This window comes from Rattus rattus, chromosome 3 (assembly GCF_011064425.1).
Source record: "Rattus rattus isolate New Zealand chromosome 3, Rrattus_CSIRO_v1, whole genome shotgun sequence".
Classification (NCBI taxonomy): domain Eukaryota; kingdom Metazoa; phylum Chordata; class Mammalia; order Rodentia; family Muridae; genus Rattus; species Rattus rattus.
The window spans coordinates 58,122,804-58,139,363 of record NC_046156.1 but is presented as its reverse complement, the minus strand read 5'-3'; the positions used below and the strand labels follow the sequence as shown (position 1 = coordinate 58,139,363).

Below are 16,560 nucleotides of genomic sequence, written 5' to 3'. Positions count from 1 at the left end.
GATACAACAGCCAAACAACCTGATTGCTGACAGGACACACCAATATATCAAACTAAGTTTTATGAGAAATTATGAAGGCTATGTAATTAGAGGAGCGTCTGTGATAAATACCTATGTAATAAGGAGAGTCAGGTAAAATCATGTCATGGCCATTAATATCGCACTTGTTTATTGTACAACATGTCTATTATTGAACCTCAACTTTCAACTTAGTTTACAGTTAAGAAATTCCTTCTTAACAGATACAACTGTAGCAGCCAGTTTGAGGTAATGAAAATATTTCTTCTCCTGGCCAAAAGCCCACACTAACACTCCTCTGCTGATGGAGAGCTAAGTCTTCTATTGAAAGAAAAAAAAAATCCCTAGCATGAGAAAGACGTTCGAGAACCCTGTCCATTTGGTGGTAGGTGGTAAATCCACAGGACAGAAAGGTTTCCTTTCAGCTGAGCATTGATCCTTTATGTTAAATGGCTCTCAGCAAATCCCAGCTTCTTCAACACAGCACAGATTTTACTTAAGACTTTTATATGTCTTTTTCTAATGAAGGCTCTCGGGTCAGTTCTGGATAGAGGCCCACGGAGAGACCTCCTCCTAGAAAGTGCTATAGAAGGCCACCACTAAGGCAGCCTTCCCTTCTCTTTCCCATATCAGCTGACTGCTCCTGCTAAGGGAGGGAAGAAATCACAGCCCCATTGTCCAGAGGCTGTGTCTCGCTTGCTAGTGAAAGACTTGTTATAATCATATTAGAATATGGAATGCCTAGTGAAATTTGGAGAATTTTTAATATATGAAAGAAAAATAGTTCTAAATCTACCCCATGTCTGTGAGACATGAGACTTGGTGGGCTGGCCAGACTCCCTGCATGTACTGAATGCTTTCTTGCCTTAGGAGACTACATGGAGTGTTTGGTTGAGACGGCCTCCTGCCGGGCTTCAAATTAGGTAAGACTGGTTAAGCAAATAGAAGGTAATGGGTTGTGTCCATACATGGTTTCGTTCCACTTTTAACCAACTTTATCAATAACACAGCATTATCTGTGTGTCATGTGTCATATATGTCTCCAAGTAGCAGAGCGCCACCTTCATTGTCAAGGTGTTGGGGTATGCCAGAAAAAAAAAAAAAGCCTCCTCCCTCACCACGGACTGTCTACAGTCACAGGGTTTCCCAAAGCGGAGGCTTTTCCTCCTCAGCTCCTGTCAAGTACACTCAGGCTTCCTGCAATGTTTCGAACTCACCTACAGGTAGGAACACTACTATACTCACAAGCGTGTTCTCTAGGCTGCAACGCGAGAGAACATCTCCCTCTCGTGGTCAGTATACCATATTTCTCTGGCTTTTTTTTTTTTTCCTTGTGAACTTAAATTTAAGGACTCTCTTTAACTGTTATGTTGAAGTAGGATTTAAGTGGAGAATTTTTTCTTAATAATATTTTACCAAATCATGTTTGTGTCCTTTTTTTTTCTAAAATGACATCCGATTTTTAAAACGGTTGTTGTTGGTAGAGATTTGGAACCTGCAGTTTTCTGGGAATGCTAACAGCGAGACCCAGAAGTACACTTTTAGAGCCTCATTTATTTAGGTATCCTCCACCTTGCCTCCATCCAGTAGTGTGCGTTTTCCAGCATCCCGCTGCCCCCTGCTGCAGGCAGGAGTTTGTGCATCCTTCCCTACACGCATCCTCCACACCCTGACCGGCCACTCCATCTCATGTTTCCTGGGGCCCAGGCCGTCTGATTAGACTTGAGTCTGTAGCTCAACTGCATCCTTCATGGATCCTGCTTACAGGACAGAACCAATATGGAAACAGTGTTTTTAAGGCCCAGTGTGTGTGTGGAAACTAGGCCATAGGTAGACTTCCCAGACCCGATCAAATGGGAAGAGTGTCCCTGCTCTAGCTTACATGAACTCTCTCAATGTGACAGCAGGGATACCTAAAGTTGCAACGTATGGGACCATGGATTGAAAATCAAGAAAGGACTCGTTTGCTTTTGAAGCTCAGAGCACTGGGCTTCTGAAGAAGGAAACGTGGAGGGTTCCCGTCACCACTCATCTTCTGTAAAATACCATATTTTAAAATGTGATTTACAGTGTTCTCAGGGTCAAGTATGTCATTTCTGAGGGCGGCACATACTTTCACAAGTACTGTAAATCTTCATCAATTAGTAGCATATCGGTAATATCACTCTGACTCCGGTGCTCTCAGAACTAGCCTGAAACAATCACAAACTTGTCGGCATTCAGAATGATCCCAAGATGGTTTCCTGCCAAAATTATCTTAATCGAGGTGTTGAACTCCTGAACCTGCCTTTCCATCTGAAGTGTACCAGTGTGCCTGTTCCACGGAGTTACTTCGGGTTCTGTGGGGTAACATGTGTCATGCACATGGCACATGCGCAGTAATTGTTAGTTCCTTCCTCTGCCTCCCCTCTTTCTTCTTGTCTGGGATGGTCGACATCTGCCTTTGACACCGGGTCCTAATGGGTAGGTAGGTGATGGGCTACAGCACCCTCTTCTGGAATTGTCTTTTTAAAAAAGCTGAGGGACAAACCTTTGTCACCATTAAATTTCAAATTTTGGCAAAGAAACTTGCAGGGAGAAGAGGGGAATGGGGGCAGTTGTCACTGCTGGAACTAAAACACACCGCCTTCCCAGAAGATGAATACATTTCTGTGAGAATGAAGAGGCTCTCTCCATAGATGCAGCTTTGGTGGGAGGTGGGGGTGGGTTAAGGGTGGTACCCAGTGCAAGGAAGATCAGTTTGTGGCAATGAAATTCTTTTGTAAAAAGTTTATTAAAATATCATACTTACATTTTAGAACCAGAAGATTAAAAATATTGCTCTCTCTTCATATATATGAAATATATACATAAACATATATATACATATATATATAATTTTCAGCCAAAGAGATTGTTTTAACATAATATCAGGGTTTAAAACAAAGGCATGCCTACATGCCTACCTACATGCATGCAAGCTTAGCACATTGTAAGAGAAGCACATATTTTTCTATTTCCACATGTGATTATGTTCTCCCAATAACACTGGACACTGAGTGGACCTTGCTATACAGTAAGTTTCCATGGAGAAACACTGCAGATGGCAACACTGCAGACAGCTCCTATTTAATGGCAAGAAAGAATGGACCCTGTGCCCCTCCTCTATTCTGCTCTGGCATCCACCTGACTCTGAAAAGAACAGATACGAAAGAGCCACACAAAATTACACCCTACACAAACAACAACAACAACAATAACAACAACAGCAACAACAACAACAAAAGTGCAGGAAGATTTCCAGTCTCTTGGCAGCTGCCAAGAGTAGGTTTTACTCCTCCATTGATGTCAGACCTCTAGAGGAAGCTACAACAAGTGGTTCTCAACCTTCCTACTGTTCCTCCCCAATGCTACAACCCATTAATACAGTTCCTCATGCTGCAGTGACCCCCAACAATAAAATTACTTTCGTTGCTCTGTCATAATTTTGCTACTCTTATGACTTGTAAGGTAAATATCTGTGTTTTCTGATGATCTTGGGCAACCCCTGTGAAAGGTTCATTGGACCTCGGAAGGGGTTGTGCCCCACAGGCTGAGAACCAGTGAGCTAGAAGGTGGCTTAGATACTGCCACACCCAGCTCCTTTGTTTTGTACAGGAAGACACTAAGGCCTAGTGAGGTCATGTGGCTGGGGTGGGTGCCTTCCCTTATTTTCATCTCTGTTCCCTTGTGTCTCTGTCGTGTGTGCTTGTCCTACCTCCCCCTTGAGACAGTTTCTGTTCAGAAACAGAAACCAGCCTCCTTGCATACACCAGGAACTGGTGGGGGTTAGGAATAAATGCTCAGAGGCCTCTGTCTCCCAGGGATTTACCTTTTCCTATAGAAATTATAATAAACAGAAATAAAGGAATCACTGGATGAGATCCTTGTATTTAGTAACTTGTTTCTTTAAATTGTTTGAGACAAAATTCCATGTCCAAGAATAATATTTTAGCCTTCTTCCTAGACGTGGGAAGAATCCTTCTGTGAATTAGCAGCCACATTCTTGTTACAGTAATAGGAGAAGGTGTTTGCTGGTTCTCACTAGCAACTCGCTCAGCGTCACCCAACATGTACCAATTACTGTTTGAATTTCTTATAAAACTAGCACTCTTTAGAGTCACTGTCTAAAGAAAGAACTAAGAAATGAAACAATGATTAGTTGTTGAGACTGAATTTTAATATACATTTGTGAAATACGAATCATGTATTGATTGCAAATGCAAACTTTGGGCGGGGTGGAGCGGGGACAACATTTTACAATGACTTCTGGATTGCAGGTTTTCCTGATTTCTTAAGAAAACTGGTTGCAGTCAAGTTGCATGAAATTTGGCACAATACTGCCGCCTTGTGGCTGCTTTGATAAATCTCTCACGTGTTCCAAGGTCAACTCTGTCTTTAAGTAAAATAGGAAATGTAGCCTGGTTTTCAGTGAGAGCCTTTGACACAAAAAGTGAAGAACACTTAGCGGCTAATTCTGTCTGTTCTTGTAACAGACCGATTGGAAGGCCTCCATCGCCTTCGTGGTTGGGAACCGAATTGAGGATGAGCTTCTCATTCATGCCCTCAACCTGGCTGTCCAACTGCCTCAGCGGAAACTCTTCAGTATTGTGTCATGGAAAGACATTCTGCAGCAGGTACCTGTCCCTTTCCGCCTCAGTGCATCCAAAGTCACCCGTCTTTAAGTTCCTGGATTGAAATGTTAGAATACGCAATAGCGATCATGTCCTACTAGGTTATTTGCAATGGAGTGCTTTAAGTACCCAAACCCTGAGAATCAATGTAAAATGTTTCTTCTGGAAGGACTAAGCTCTTCGTTAATGCAGTCCATTCAAACTTCATCCCACCGACAAAGATTTCTGTAAGCATTTCGGGTACAGTGGGAAGGTCTCTGAGGAATTATTTAGTATGAGGTTAGATAATACTGAAAGGGTAGACAAAATAAAGCACTTGACTAGTTGAAAAATGAGGTCCGTAGAGAACCCAATCTGGCTCAAGTCGGGGGGCGACGAGGATGGAGAAGAGCCGTCAGGCGGCGCCCACACATGCAGGTCCCAGCACCCTGACTAGAGGTTGTAAATACCTCATCTACTTCCTTGCTAAGTTCCCTAGTGGCTTCCTTTAAACCACTGATGTATTAGAAAGTTTCTCAGATCTGTGTGTCCCTTAAATTCTTCATTCATTACAAGTTAATTCAACTTTGTTGCAGATCAATGAAATACAGGCTCTTGTTGGAGCTACTACTAAAAAGGGGAAGAAGACCACAACTGGCAACTTACCATTACACTATGAGGTGAGTGACTGTCTGTCCAAGGGATGCTTGCAATGTTCAGCCATGAGAACTAGAGTCTAGCATGATACTTCTAAAAATTTAATTCAATTTTTAAAGTAAATTTCCACTGCACATTGGTTATGTTCGTTCTTTCTAGGACACAGACACATACACACTCTACACATAAACCTTGAAGAATAGACTTACCTAGATTATTCACACTATCATTCTTCCCAGTTAAAAAGCACAAATCGTGAGCACTTACATACCAAGGCACTAGGTAGTACTTTCCTGGGGGTGATTACTGAATATGTGATGGTATTAAAGGGAGCCATTATTAGTTTTTGATCCTTGAGAGAAACTAGAAAGAAAAAGCCTTCAGCTGGTATGATTTTCCAGCTGCTAGCGAGTTTTGTGCACATTTTACACCTCACTTTAATCAACATAAAACTTGTGATTTTCCTCAGATTAGTGGCACCCTCTATTGCCAGCAGCTGCTTGATACAAAAGCCCAGCCCGTGTGCCCGTGTGGCCGTGTGACTGTGCAAAAGGCTTACAACTCAGGCTCAGTGCAAAAGGATTTCTTCTCACCCTACCTCATTAATATCGAACTTCTAACTTAGGGCTTTCAAGAGATAAAAGCCCATGATTAATTACATATCACTTACACTTTAATAGACACTGTTTTATGGCCGTGCAGACCCAGACCTAAAGCATGAGTATGTAAGGGCTTTTCAAAGACAAACTTGTTTGCACTTCATTTTGTTGGTGACTAATAAAGTTTTTCCGTGCCCTGTGTCTTGAGTGATTCCATAATGACCTCTGTAGGGAGCCTGAGTACCATCTGAGCAAGTTTCACTGTAGTTGTTGGTAGTCGACCGCACTGCAAATATCTTGGCATTAATTCTTGCACACAGCTCTCAATGTTTTGGCAAACTAACTCAGCTAGCACAGTCAAATTACACACCTCCCAGCATTTCTTACAACGTTCTGAATGTGTGCTCACCAGTTGAAACATTATGTGATACCTGGATTTAAAATAGTGGGTTTTTTTTTCTTCTGAAGTGGTCATGGAAATCCATGTCCAAATATCAGGCCTGGGATCAATTAGGCCCCCAAAGGATTCTTTCTTCTTCAAAGATACCCAGTAAAACGCAGAGATGATAACAGGGCAGTTTTGACATTTAATCTGGACAGGCATTTTGACTTGGATGTGGGATAGCACAATGCTACAAATCCAGGGTTTACTTAGAAAGCCATCCCCCTCCAACATGTGCTAGGACCCTTGGATTCTTCACTCAGGGGAGGTCCCGCTCACATCTGCCTCCCCCACATTCTTCCACTGCAGCATTTGGGCAAGAAGCCTCCCACACTTGGTTTTCTGAATGGTTCCAGAAGGAAAAGGGAAGGCAGGGTGGAGCACCACAGAGATCGGGCCTTAGAGGCACCAGAAATTCATTACCATCAATCACTGGAAGGAGAATGACAAAGAGCATGAAGCGAGCACAGTCTCCTGGTCAGCACTGGCCTAGGACAGGTCACATCTGGAGAGAGCCACATTTGCATTTCCCCTCTCACAACTGAAGAGACCTGAGTCACGCCTGTGGGGAGCAGCAAGCTGTAAGGGCCATAGAAGAGGCTTGCAAGCAAGAGTCTTCTGGAACCTCTGGGCATGTGAGCCAAGCAGACAGCCTATTTCTGCAGGCCTGGTCTGTAGCAAGTAGGAAACCTCTGCAGACAAGCTCCTCAGAGAGTGATTAGGAAGTCTTACATTTTCTATTGCAAGGAAACTTGGCCACTGGGAGAAGGGATAGTATAATAAAGTAACTTGGCCTTGGGGGAGTTCATGAGTCTTGTTTCCTTTTAGATCTCCATTTTGGATGAAGAGCTCAAAAATACCATGAAGACAATAAATATAATTGCATATTCATGTCTACTTGTAGGATACTCTCCTTGACTTTAAACTGGAGTCTCATCTCTTGCTTTAAACAGAGTTAACCTGTTTGACTGACTCCCTAGTTTGGCAGCCTGTGTTTGATTAGTAGCCACCAGCTAAAGCAAGAGCCCACCACAGTAACATTTACCCCTGAGCAGTAGAACAGGTCAGAAACATATTACGTATTTCCAATGGAGACTTACAATGTCTGTACTAGCAAAGCCCACATTCCTGAGTGATTCGGTCAAGGTTTTGTTTGAATGGCTTGGCGTTGTATACACACAGACTCATTTGAAATTGTGTAATTTCCCCCTGAACCTTTAGAATTTCATCTAGCCATGATACTGTATACACGAGCATCTTTATTTATAAACCACAGTCCTTTGGAAGCCTGCTCAGCTTTCTGCCGATGTAACTCTCCCAGAAGTATTGCTGCAATTCCTCCATTCATTCACCTTCTTGCTTTGAAAACCATGTCTTGATCTCCAAGGAGCCGCTCCAGGCATTCACATAGGAATGTGAAGAGAACAGTCTCCATCATGTATGATCGCGAGAGTGCTAGCTATTATTTCCTGTTCTTACCACTCACTACTAAAGATGGAGACGGTCCTCCGTCCTAAGCATCATCTCCACACCCAGTGCTATTTAGGGATCCGGATGACCGGGAAAGTGGATTTGCAGATATTATATACTGATCAGTTTTTGCCAAATACTGGCATCGTACAACCATTATCTGGACAATGAACAGGGGGTCAGAAATGGGGATATTGTGAAGACTTACAGCTTGAAAAACATTGGGATTATAGACAAAACAAGTGATAAACATACGAAACTAGGTTGGCATGCAGCAGGTATTCAGCAGACACTCTTTAAAGGAGCAGATAACCCATGCAGAAAACAGTGGAGTCCTGAAGGACAGGGAAGTGTCTGAACTAAGGGAGAAAGAGATTACCATTAGCTAGGGCGTGCGGAGACCATTAGTCAGAGGAGGTCTGAGGAGGCAACAACACCTGCAGAGAAAGGATAGAGGGCTTGGACATTTTGATCTTTATAAACAAAACAATAACAATTTTCAATTTCTATACAATGAAAACACGGATAACCCTAAAGACTAGATGATGCAATTTTGGGCCTATAAGAGAATATTGATTTCTCTCATCAATAAAAAAATTACTTTTTAACAATTTTGGATTCTTTGTTGTTGCTTCTGTGTTTCAAGAAAAGGTTTCTCTATATAGCCATGGCTGTCCTGAAACTTGCTTTATAAACCAGGCTGGACTTGAACTCAGAGCTTCACCTGCCTCTACCTCCTGAAAGCTGGGGTTAAAGGCATGTACCCTCATGCCTGGCACAATTAGATTTGTTTGTGTGTGTGTTTTTTTAATAAAAGTATTTTATGGGTTTTTCCAAGACATAACTTGAAAATTCTGGTATTAGTTTCAAACATAATATACCAATGCTGTCTAAAACGATGAGGAAGAGGTACTGTGGTGGTTAGAGCTGCTTGGCTTTCTCCAGAAGACCTGAGCTGCCAGCATATGTCTCCCATCTGCGAAGCAGCTCATAACCACGCTAGCTCTAGGAGATCTGACACCTCTGGCCTCTGTAGTCACTGGCACACGTGTGAGATACACACACACACACACACACACACACACACACACACACACACACACAAAACCAACACATGCACATAAATAAGAGTAAATATACAAAGATGGTGAGGGGTCCAAATACTTTGTCTTCAGGTCTTATTTTGTGCGTTTTTAAGACAATGCTAGGGTGTTGGCTACATTGTCCTGCTGGATTAGCTCCAGGGTTTTGATTCTCAGCTCCCGGATGTGTGGACATATTTCTCAGGTTTTCCCCAACAAGGACTCAGAGTCATGTCCAAGAATGTACGTTTTGTTATAGTGCAGTAGGGCTGCTATGTTCTAGACTCCTAGCCTTAAAGTCATTTCTTAAACCGTGCTTCAGGTAAACAGTCCATGCAGTGAAGTCGTAAGCCACTGCACTGGAGGTGGACCTTGTCAAAGTGAAAAATAGACAGATGCCTTGGAGATAGGGACAAATAATACTTGAAAACATTTAAGGTTTTTGATATTATTAAAATGGCAGCTGTTCTAAGACCAGAAGGAGCCGTATGTCATGAAAGAAACAAGGGAAAGGGCAGGGTGGGCGCAGGAAGAGTTCCCTGGCCCTTTCAGTCTTGAGTTTTAAAGCAAAACAAAAACATTCTGGAAGAACTGGAAAGTAGCCAAGCTAATGCCGTTATTTCATGGAGCTTAGGGACACACCAGGAAATTACAGGCCAGTTAGTTTAACTTCACTTGTAGGGAAAGTATTAAAAACTGCTGCAGGAGATGGAGTGGGAGGCTGCTCAGAGAGGTACGGCTTGACTATGGCAAGTCAGGATGGTTGTGTCCCAGAACTTGTTGAAATGCTTTGAAGCTATTACGGCCAGTACAACCTTCAAAGGATACAGCGGAGCCCAGAATCTGCGCATCCTTTCTGCCCCATATCAGCCCTCCAGGGATACCTAAAGAATATGGTCCACATACAGTCTCCAGGCCCAGGGCTCAAAAACCACTATGAAAATAGGAGAAAATAACTTCGAGGTAGAAACATTTTGAAAGCTGGAACCAATTAATACAACTTGATATTTATAAATGTAAAATAATGAGACTTGGAATAAAATGGAGAAATATTGAGCTGTAACAAAGAAATACCACCTTGGGACTGTAAAAAACACCCCGGGAGTTATTGCATCGAAATTTAGACTTTGGATTTGTCATTCAATGAAAGAATAAAAGATGTGGAGGAAAAGTGTGCTAGGAAATCATCACCAGGTAGAAGGTTATGAAGAGCTGCAACCAAGTGAGCCTTACCGAGTTGATCACAAGAGCAGTCCACTGAACTTGGACCACTGTATGCTGAAGAATGCCAGAGCAGCTCAGTAGAGAAAGTCAGGTCCAAACTGGACAGGGAACTGTGGAAGGTCAGGACTCCATTGCTTTAGGAATGTGCTTTCTGGGGTGCAAAAATGTTTGCCTTTCGGATCTGAGACGTGTAGCTCAAAGAAAAGCACCACTCAGACAAAGGCATCCACAAAAGCCCCATTGCTGGCCAGCTCTCCTCCACCCCAGCTCACAGGAAACTGACCACACCTACATGGCGAACAGTCATCGGTCCAGAGGAATGAGGTAGACATGATAGCACCAGGAAACAGGGTTAGCTGTAAGGTGGCTGGCCATGTTTGGAGAGTAGTCAAGACAGGAATCCAGTCAATATTTCAAAGATGTGAATGTCACCGGAGGATCAGCTACAAGCCAAAGCAAGATTCTGCTGTTTATGCGTAGCCTCTCTAACAGCCCATTGTTGGCTTAGATTTTTCAAAACCTACTTTAATAAGGCTTCTTAAATGCTTCAATCACTCTTCTAGCCCACTGCCCGCCAAAGGTAGTGGAAAAGAAAGGTTAATAGGAAACGGGTTGTAGACCTGTTTAGAAATATTTCTTTGGGACTATTCAGCAGTCCAGTTTACAAAGCAATCACCACTTACAAATCAGCAATGCCAATTCCCTCCAGAAGAAACCATGAGGCTCCACCAATTGGCTGGAGTCCACATGAGCAACAGGAAGCCATCAGCATATTATAAGAAGCTCTTTGGCGAGTTACCTTCTAAGAAGTCACATCAAGCAAAGATCAGCAGCAACAATGCAAGGTAAAGACTGATGAGGCAGAGCAAGCCTCGTCCCACTGTCTACAGGGTCATATTTATATTCTTTGTAAACATCGCATGTCCTCTCATGTCTATTTTAGCAAAATATCCTTTCATATGTCTGCTTCAACAAAACATATCACCTTTATCTGCTTCCGCGAAACATTATTTTATGTGTCTGCGTCAACATTCTTTCACATGTCTGTTTGAGCGAAGCATCCTTTCACCTGTGTCTGCCTCAGCAAAACATCCTTTTACCTGTCCGCCCCAGCAAAACATTAGATGACATAACTAAGTTTCCAAAGAAACTAAAAATTTCCACTTTACTCCACAGCCCTAAAATCCATCAGGTGGATGCTGCATCAGAAAAACTGGAGTTAGTAAGACTGAATAATCCACATTTGTTAATAGTGGTGTCATCAGTGACCATTTATCTAGCATTTCATCCACCCCATGCTTTGTACAAATTGGCTTAGACCCTAATCCTATCATCCAGGAGATACTTACAGGGGAGAATATAGGTCAACTAATGGCTACATGAATTGAGTAATCTGTTGACTTCAGGACCCTCCTCCTTTGACTTTTATCACATGTGACAAAAAGCAGTTAAAATTCTGGAAACATTTGTGAATATTTGTGCCAGCCAATTAGAATCTTTCGTAGCTCTCTGAGATTTTTTTTTCTTCCTTTGACTCAAGACAAATACAAAGAAAGTATGGATGCAGTAAAATAACATGATAGATTTAGTTGCAATGTTGAGGCTAGCTTGATGAGTTCTCTTTTTCCCAAAATGTTTACGGTGATAGGGATCTTTTATTTCTGTAATTTTATGATAACTGCAATTCACATCCAACTTAGTTGAAAATTTTTCAGACAGGCCAGGACTGTCTGAAATGCTGAACCACTGGAGACAGCTACAGCCTCCAATTCTGATTTGGAGAGACATATACACACTGGGTAGATGCACTAGTCAATCAGACTGCCTGGGGTCAGCTTTGTCTTCATGGCTTACCAGACTAGTAACCTTACCCTGCACCTACGGTTTCCCTCTCTGAAGCCTGTAACTAAGAACATTGACCTTCTAATGCCACAGCTGACACTATATAAGACAGAGAATAGAAAACACTTGGTACCGGGCATGGAGAAAATGTCCACGAAAGCTAGTGATTATTGGAACTTTTAAAACAATCCCTACTTTCAACCAAGCCAAATGCTGCTATCTTGTAGTATAGGGAGTATGGAAATACTAGGAAGGCAACCACAAGCCTTTTGGGGGGGGTTAAAATATTTTTGCCACATTAAATATTTATTATGCCAGCATGCGTCAGAAATAAAATTTAAAAACCAGGAGGATGATTCCATGGGCAAGAATACTTGTTGCACAAACATGAGGACCAGAGTTTGAATCCCCAGCCTCAGTATAAAAAGCCAGATGTGGCCATATGTGCACCTATTACTCCAGAACTTCAGGAAGGCAAAAGACAACAGGATTGTTGGGACTAGATTGCAGCCAGCCTAGCTCCAGGTTCAGTTAGAGACCCTGTCTAAGAGAATAGTATGGGGTGCAAAAGAACAAGACACCCCTAACATTCTCTTCTGATCCCTACATGTGCATGGGTGCACAAACCTGCACACACATGTGTGATACATCACACACACACACACACACACACACATACACACACACACACACACACACACACACGTTAAATAAGTAAGACTACAAACCTACAATTTTCTCAGACTAGGCCTACATTGTTTCTTAAAACCTGATTAATAGTTGGCTTAAACAAAGGTAACAGGTTGGTCCTGCAGGAGGTACACAGCTTTGGCTAAAGCATCCAATCAGATCCGGTCATTAACATGCAGAAAATGTTTAATTTTCCATGCATTCCACATATATGTGATGGTCTATTAAGAACCAAATCTATGGTTGGATATTATTTTTTGGTGACTAAAACAGATATAATGCCCTGCCCTCAAGAGTTCGTTACATTTGAGCAAGAACTGCAAGCATTAAGCAAAAAACAAACAAGCAAATAAAATGGATATGTGCACAATTATGTATTGAGGTAAGTAGGCATCTTAAGTTAGAGGTAATTAAAGGAGAAAATACTATAGATGAAGAAGAGTTTGGCAATAGTCGTAGACTACTTAGTGTTGCTGTGAAGAATATCTGAATCTGTGAACTTTATGATACGGGACATTTATATGACTCAGCATTCTGGCAACCAGAAGGTCCAATCAACATGAGCTCTAACAAAAGCTCTCACACACAGCATCATAGCATGGTTCCAGAAAGGAAACCAGCCATATGTAGAATGAGCGTGTATGTACAAGTGATGTTAGTGAGGGAGCAGGGGAGGCATTTGTTCAGGGGATGGGACAAGGTCTTCTGTAACAACCTATGTTTGAGAGACTTCCCTGGAAAACAGGGAGTGGCTCCAGGGGGAAAGTGCATTACTCCAACTCAATGGGCAGAATTTCCTATGAGGAGCAATATCTTAGAGCCTCTGTGACTTCTCAGTACCGCCACGATGGGACAGAACCTCCAGCATGTGAACCTTTGGGGAGCCAGCCACAGCCAGACCACAACAGAGACAGACAAAAAGAGAAAACGAACTGGTAGAAAACACCAGAAGAATCACTCAGGCATGGGGAACATGGTGGTAAGCGCTGTGGTAGGGACAGAAAACTGTTAGAGAAATGGAGAGGGCAGTGTGCCCACGACATGGAGAGGGAAGGTAGGAAGCAGAGAACTGGGTAAGCCTGTCGAGGCCCAAGAAGATAGAGAGCACACAGACTCAGGAGAATGCGGGGAGCCAACTTGGAAAGTAGCTGGCAACTGCTATATGCAATGGGACAAAGAATCAGGCGTGACCCTGCAGTGCTGCATCAAGAAGTGAAAAGCATACTTCATGTTAGAGCACTTCAGAGGGAGGCTGAATCTGGGGAAGGGTTGAAAACATGGTTTAAAATAGGGTAAGGCTGATATGTCTTGGAGATATTGGACAAGAGAGGTCAACAAGTAAGCCAGTTGTTTTCAGGTATCTTTGTCGTTTTTCTTCCCCTATGCCTCACTTGGTCAGTTGTCAGTAGGAATTATGTTCTAATTAAAACTGTCACCTACTGTTACCAACCACAAAAGCATCCTGGGCCATGTCCCCAAGCATATCTCAGAAGTCCTCATTCCAGTTGCTTTATTGGTTGTATATTTGATGGCTTTGTAACTGGGGCTGATAACCCAGTTTTTGCAAGTGAGTACACATGTGATATGCAATGAAAAATTTTTCTATAATATATGGGTGAACAAAGTTTGAAGAGTCACTGGCCTAGAGTCTGTGACCTCTTCTGTATCATTGTCCTTTTGCATGCTCCTCCCCCAGTCTCACCTAAGCATGAACTGGAGAATATAGCAGGTATCCACTCATCCAGCCCATTCCTCAAGCAGCACACACACAGAGTTCTTATCATGTTCAGGGTAACAGAAACAGAACTGAAGTAGACATGGTCTCCTCCCTCCTGAGCTCGTACTTAATAGCTGTGTAAACAATGTGTTTGTTTTCTGTCGTTCTGTAACATTTTAATACCTTATAGGAAGCCTGGTATAAACGTTATGGGTTCAAACCCTGGTTCTAATTGAGTCTGTTCTTCATCGAGCCTTGTGGCCAACCTCATTTTTGCTCCTAACTTCCAGCTAAAAGGGTAATTGTCCCCAGACAGTGGATAATGGACCAAGGAGAGAAGAAGGGGTAGGACACACACACAACTGTCAAAGATGCAGTATGGATATCAAAGGGTGTTTCCTGAGAGAGAGAGAGAGAGAGAGAGAGAGAGAGAGAGAGAACAGCTGCAGCTGAACTGTGGGAGTGATGTTCGTGCTTCTGTGTATCTGCAGTGTGACCTCTAGTCCCCAGATCCTCATTCTTCACTCCATCTTCAGTTACAAGGAAAGGAAGAGGTGCCAAACCAAACATGGATGCAGGCTAGAAAATGTGGCTATTGGATAAAAAGTCACTTATACTTATTGGAAAGTGCTATTCAGCTGGTGAGATGGCTCAGCAGCTAAACTGTGCCTGTCACAAACTTGACAACTTGAGTTCAGGACCCAGGACCCATATGGTAGAAAGACAGAACCAATTCCTGAGAGTTGTCTCTGGACCATAACACGTGTGTGTGTGTGTGTGTGTGTGTGTCTCTGTGTGTGTGTGTGTATGTGTGTGTGTGTGTGTATGTGTGTGTGTCTGTGTGTGTATGTGTGTGTATGTGTATGTGTGTTGCAGGCAGACCCTCATACATGCATGCATGCACTAAAAAATAAATATTTTAAATGTATTGTAAATATTAAAGACACTGAATGCATCTTATACAAAGATATGCTTGAATTAATTCGTCCATTTCATAAATAAATAAATAAATAAATAAATAAATAAATAAATAAATAACCACAAAGATACTCTTGGTGGGGCTGGAGAAATGGCTTGGCTTGGTGGTTAAGAGCACTGTCTGTTATTCCAGAGGACCAATATTCAATTCCCAGCACCTACATCCTGGCACATAACCATCTATAACTCCAGTTCCACAGGAACAAGTGCTCTCTTCTGGCCTCCACGAGCAGCAGACACGTGCTTGGTGCCCAGGTATGCATGCAGGCAAAACATTCATGTACAGAAAATAAACTTTAAAAAGACCACTCAAACCATATTTGTAGCATTATAATATAAAGGAACTATAACATTGTCTCTATGTTATATCAAATATATAAATATAAAAATAGAACTGTCTTTGGCATCTTGCAACATAAGAAATCAATTCTATAAAAATCTTACGCATTAAAGACTGAAGTTGTTTCATAATCCCTTTCATTGAAATTCATGTTCCGACCTCACACTTCCTTGGAGGCTGTTTGGAAGTTGTCAGACTTTCACAGTGAGCGAGGCTAACAGGAAGCCTGCAGAGTTCACACACTGCCGTGCTACCCAACCCATGTAAGCACGCCATGCACGCTTATTGTCAGGAGAAACCTGACATAATCATCACCCACCCGGGATCATACACTGCTGTCAAGAAACCGTTCCCTAGATTACACTTTTACTGGGAACATCTAATTACTTCAGCCACTCCAAAGCCCTGCCTTTATCCTCTCACTGCTCTCTAGAGCCACAGAGGAGCAGGCCAGGGGACAATAAGATGTGACACAGTGCCAGGTCACACCAAGTCCTACATCCTTCGTGAGAAACTGATCGGGTATTGCATGCTCTCAGGTTCACTTTAGAATGTCAGGGAGCAGGGAGACAGGGAGACCCTGTCTGGATTTGATGCAAGTGACTAATATATTACCTTTTGTAACTAATAAAATTTCAGAGGCCGGCAGCAAATTTCTGATTTGCTTTTCCTCCAGTAAAATGTCTGCTTTGAATTATGCAGAAAGAATTCTTCTTGCCAACTTGTTTCAATTTCCCACACAAAACCATCACAGAACACTGTCAGGGGCTTCCTATAGTGGCTCATTTCAGGATTCCTCAGGCATCGTAGAAACACAGGAACACACACACACACACACACACACACACACACACACACACACACACGCAC

At 42.5% G+C, this 16,560-nt stretch overlaps 1 protein-coding gene across 1 annotated transcript in view; it reads left to right on the top strand.

Annotated features, from left to right (window-relative positions):
• Positions 1-16,560, top strand: part of Spag17 (sperm associated antigen 17) — a 221,594-nt gene that overhangs the window by 32,286 nt on the left and 172,748 nt on the right. The window contains 2 exon segments of the mRNA XM_032896680.1: positions 4,533-4,673; positions 5,246-5,329. Coding sequence (XP_032752571.1) covers positions 4,533-4,673; positions 5,246-5,329 — 225 coding nt within the window.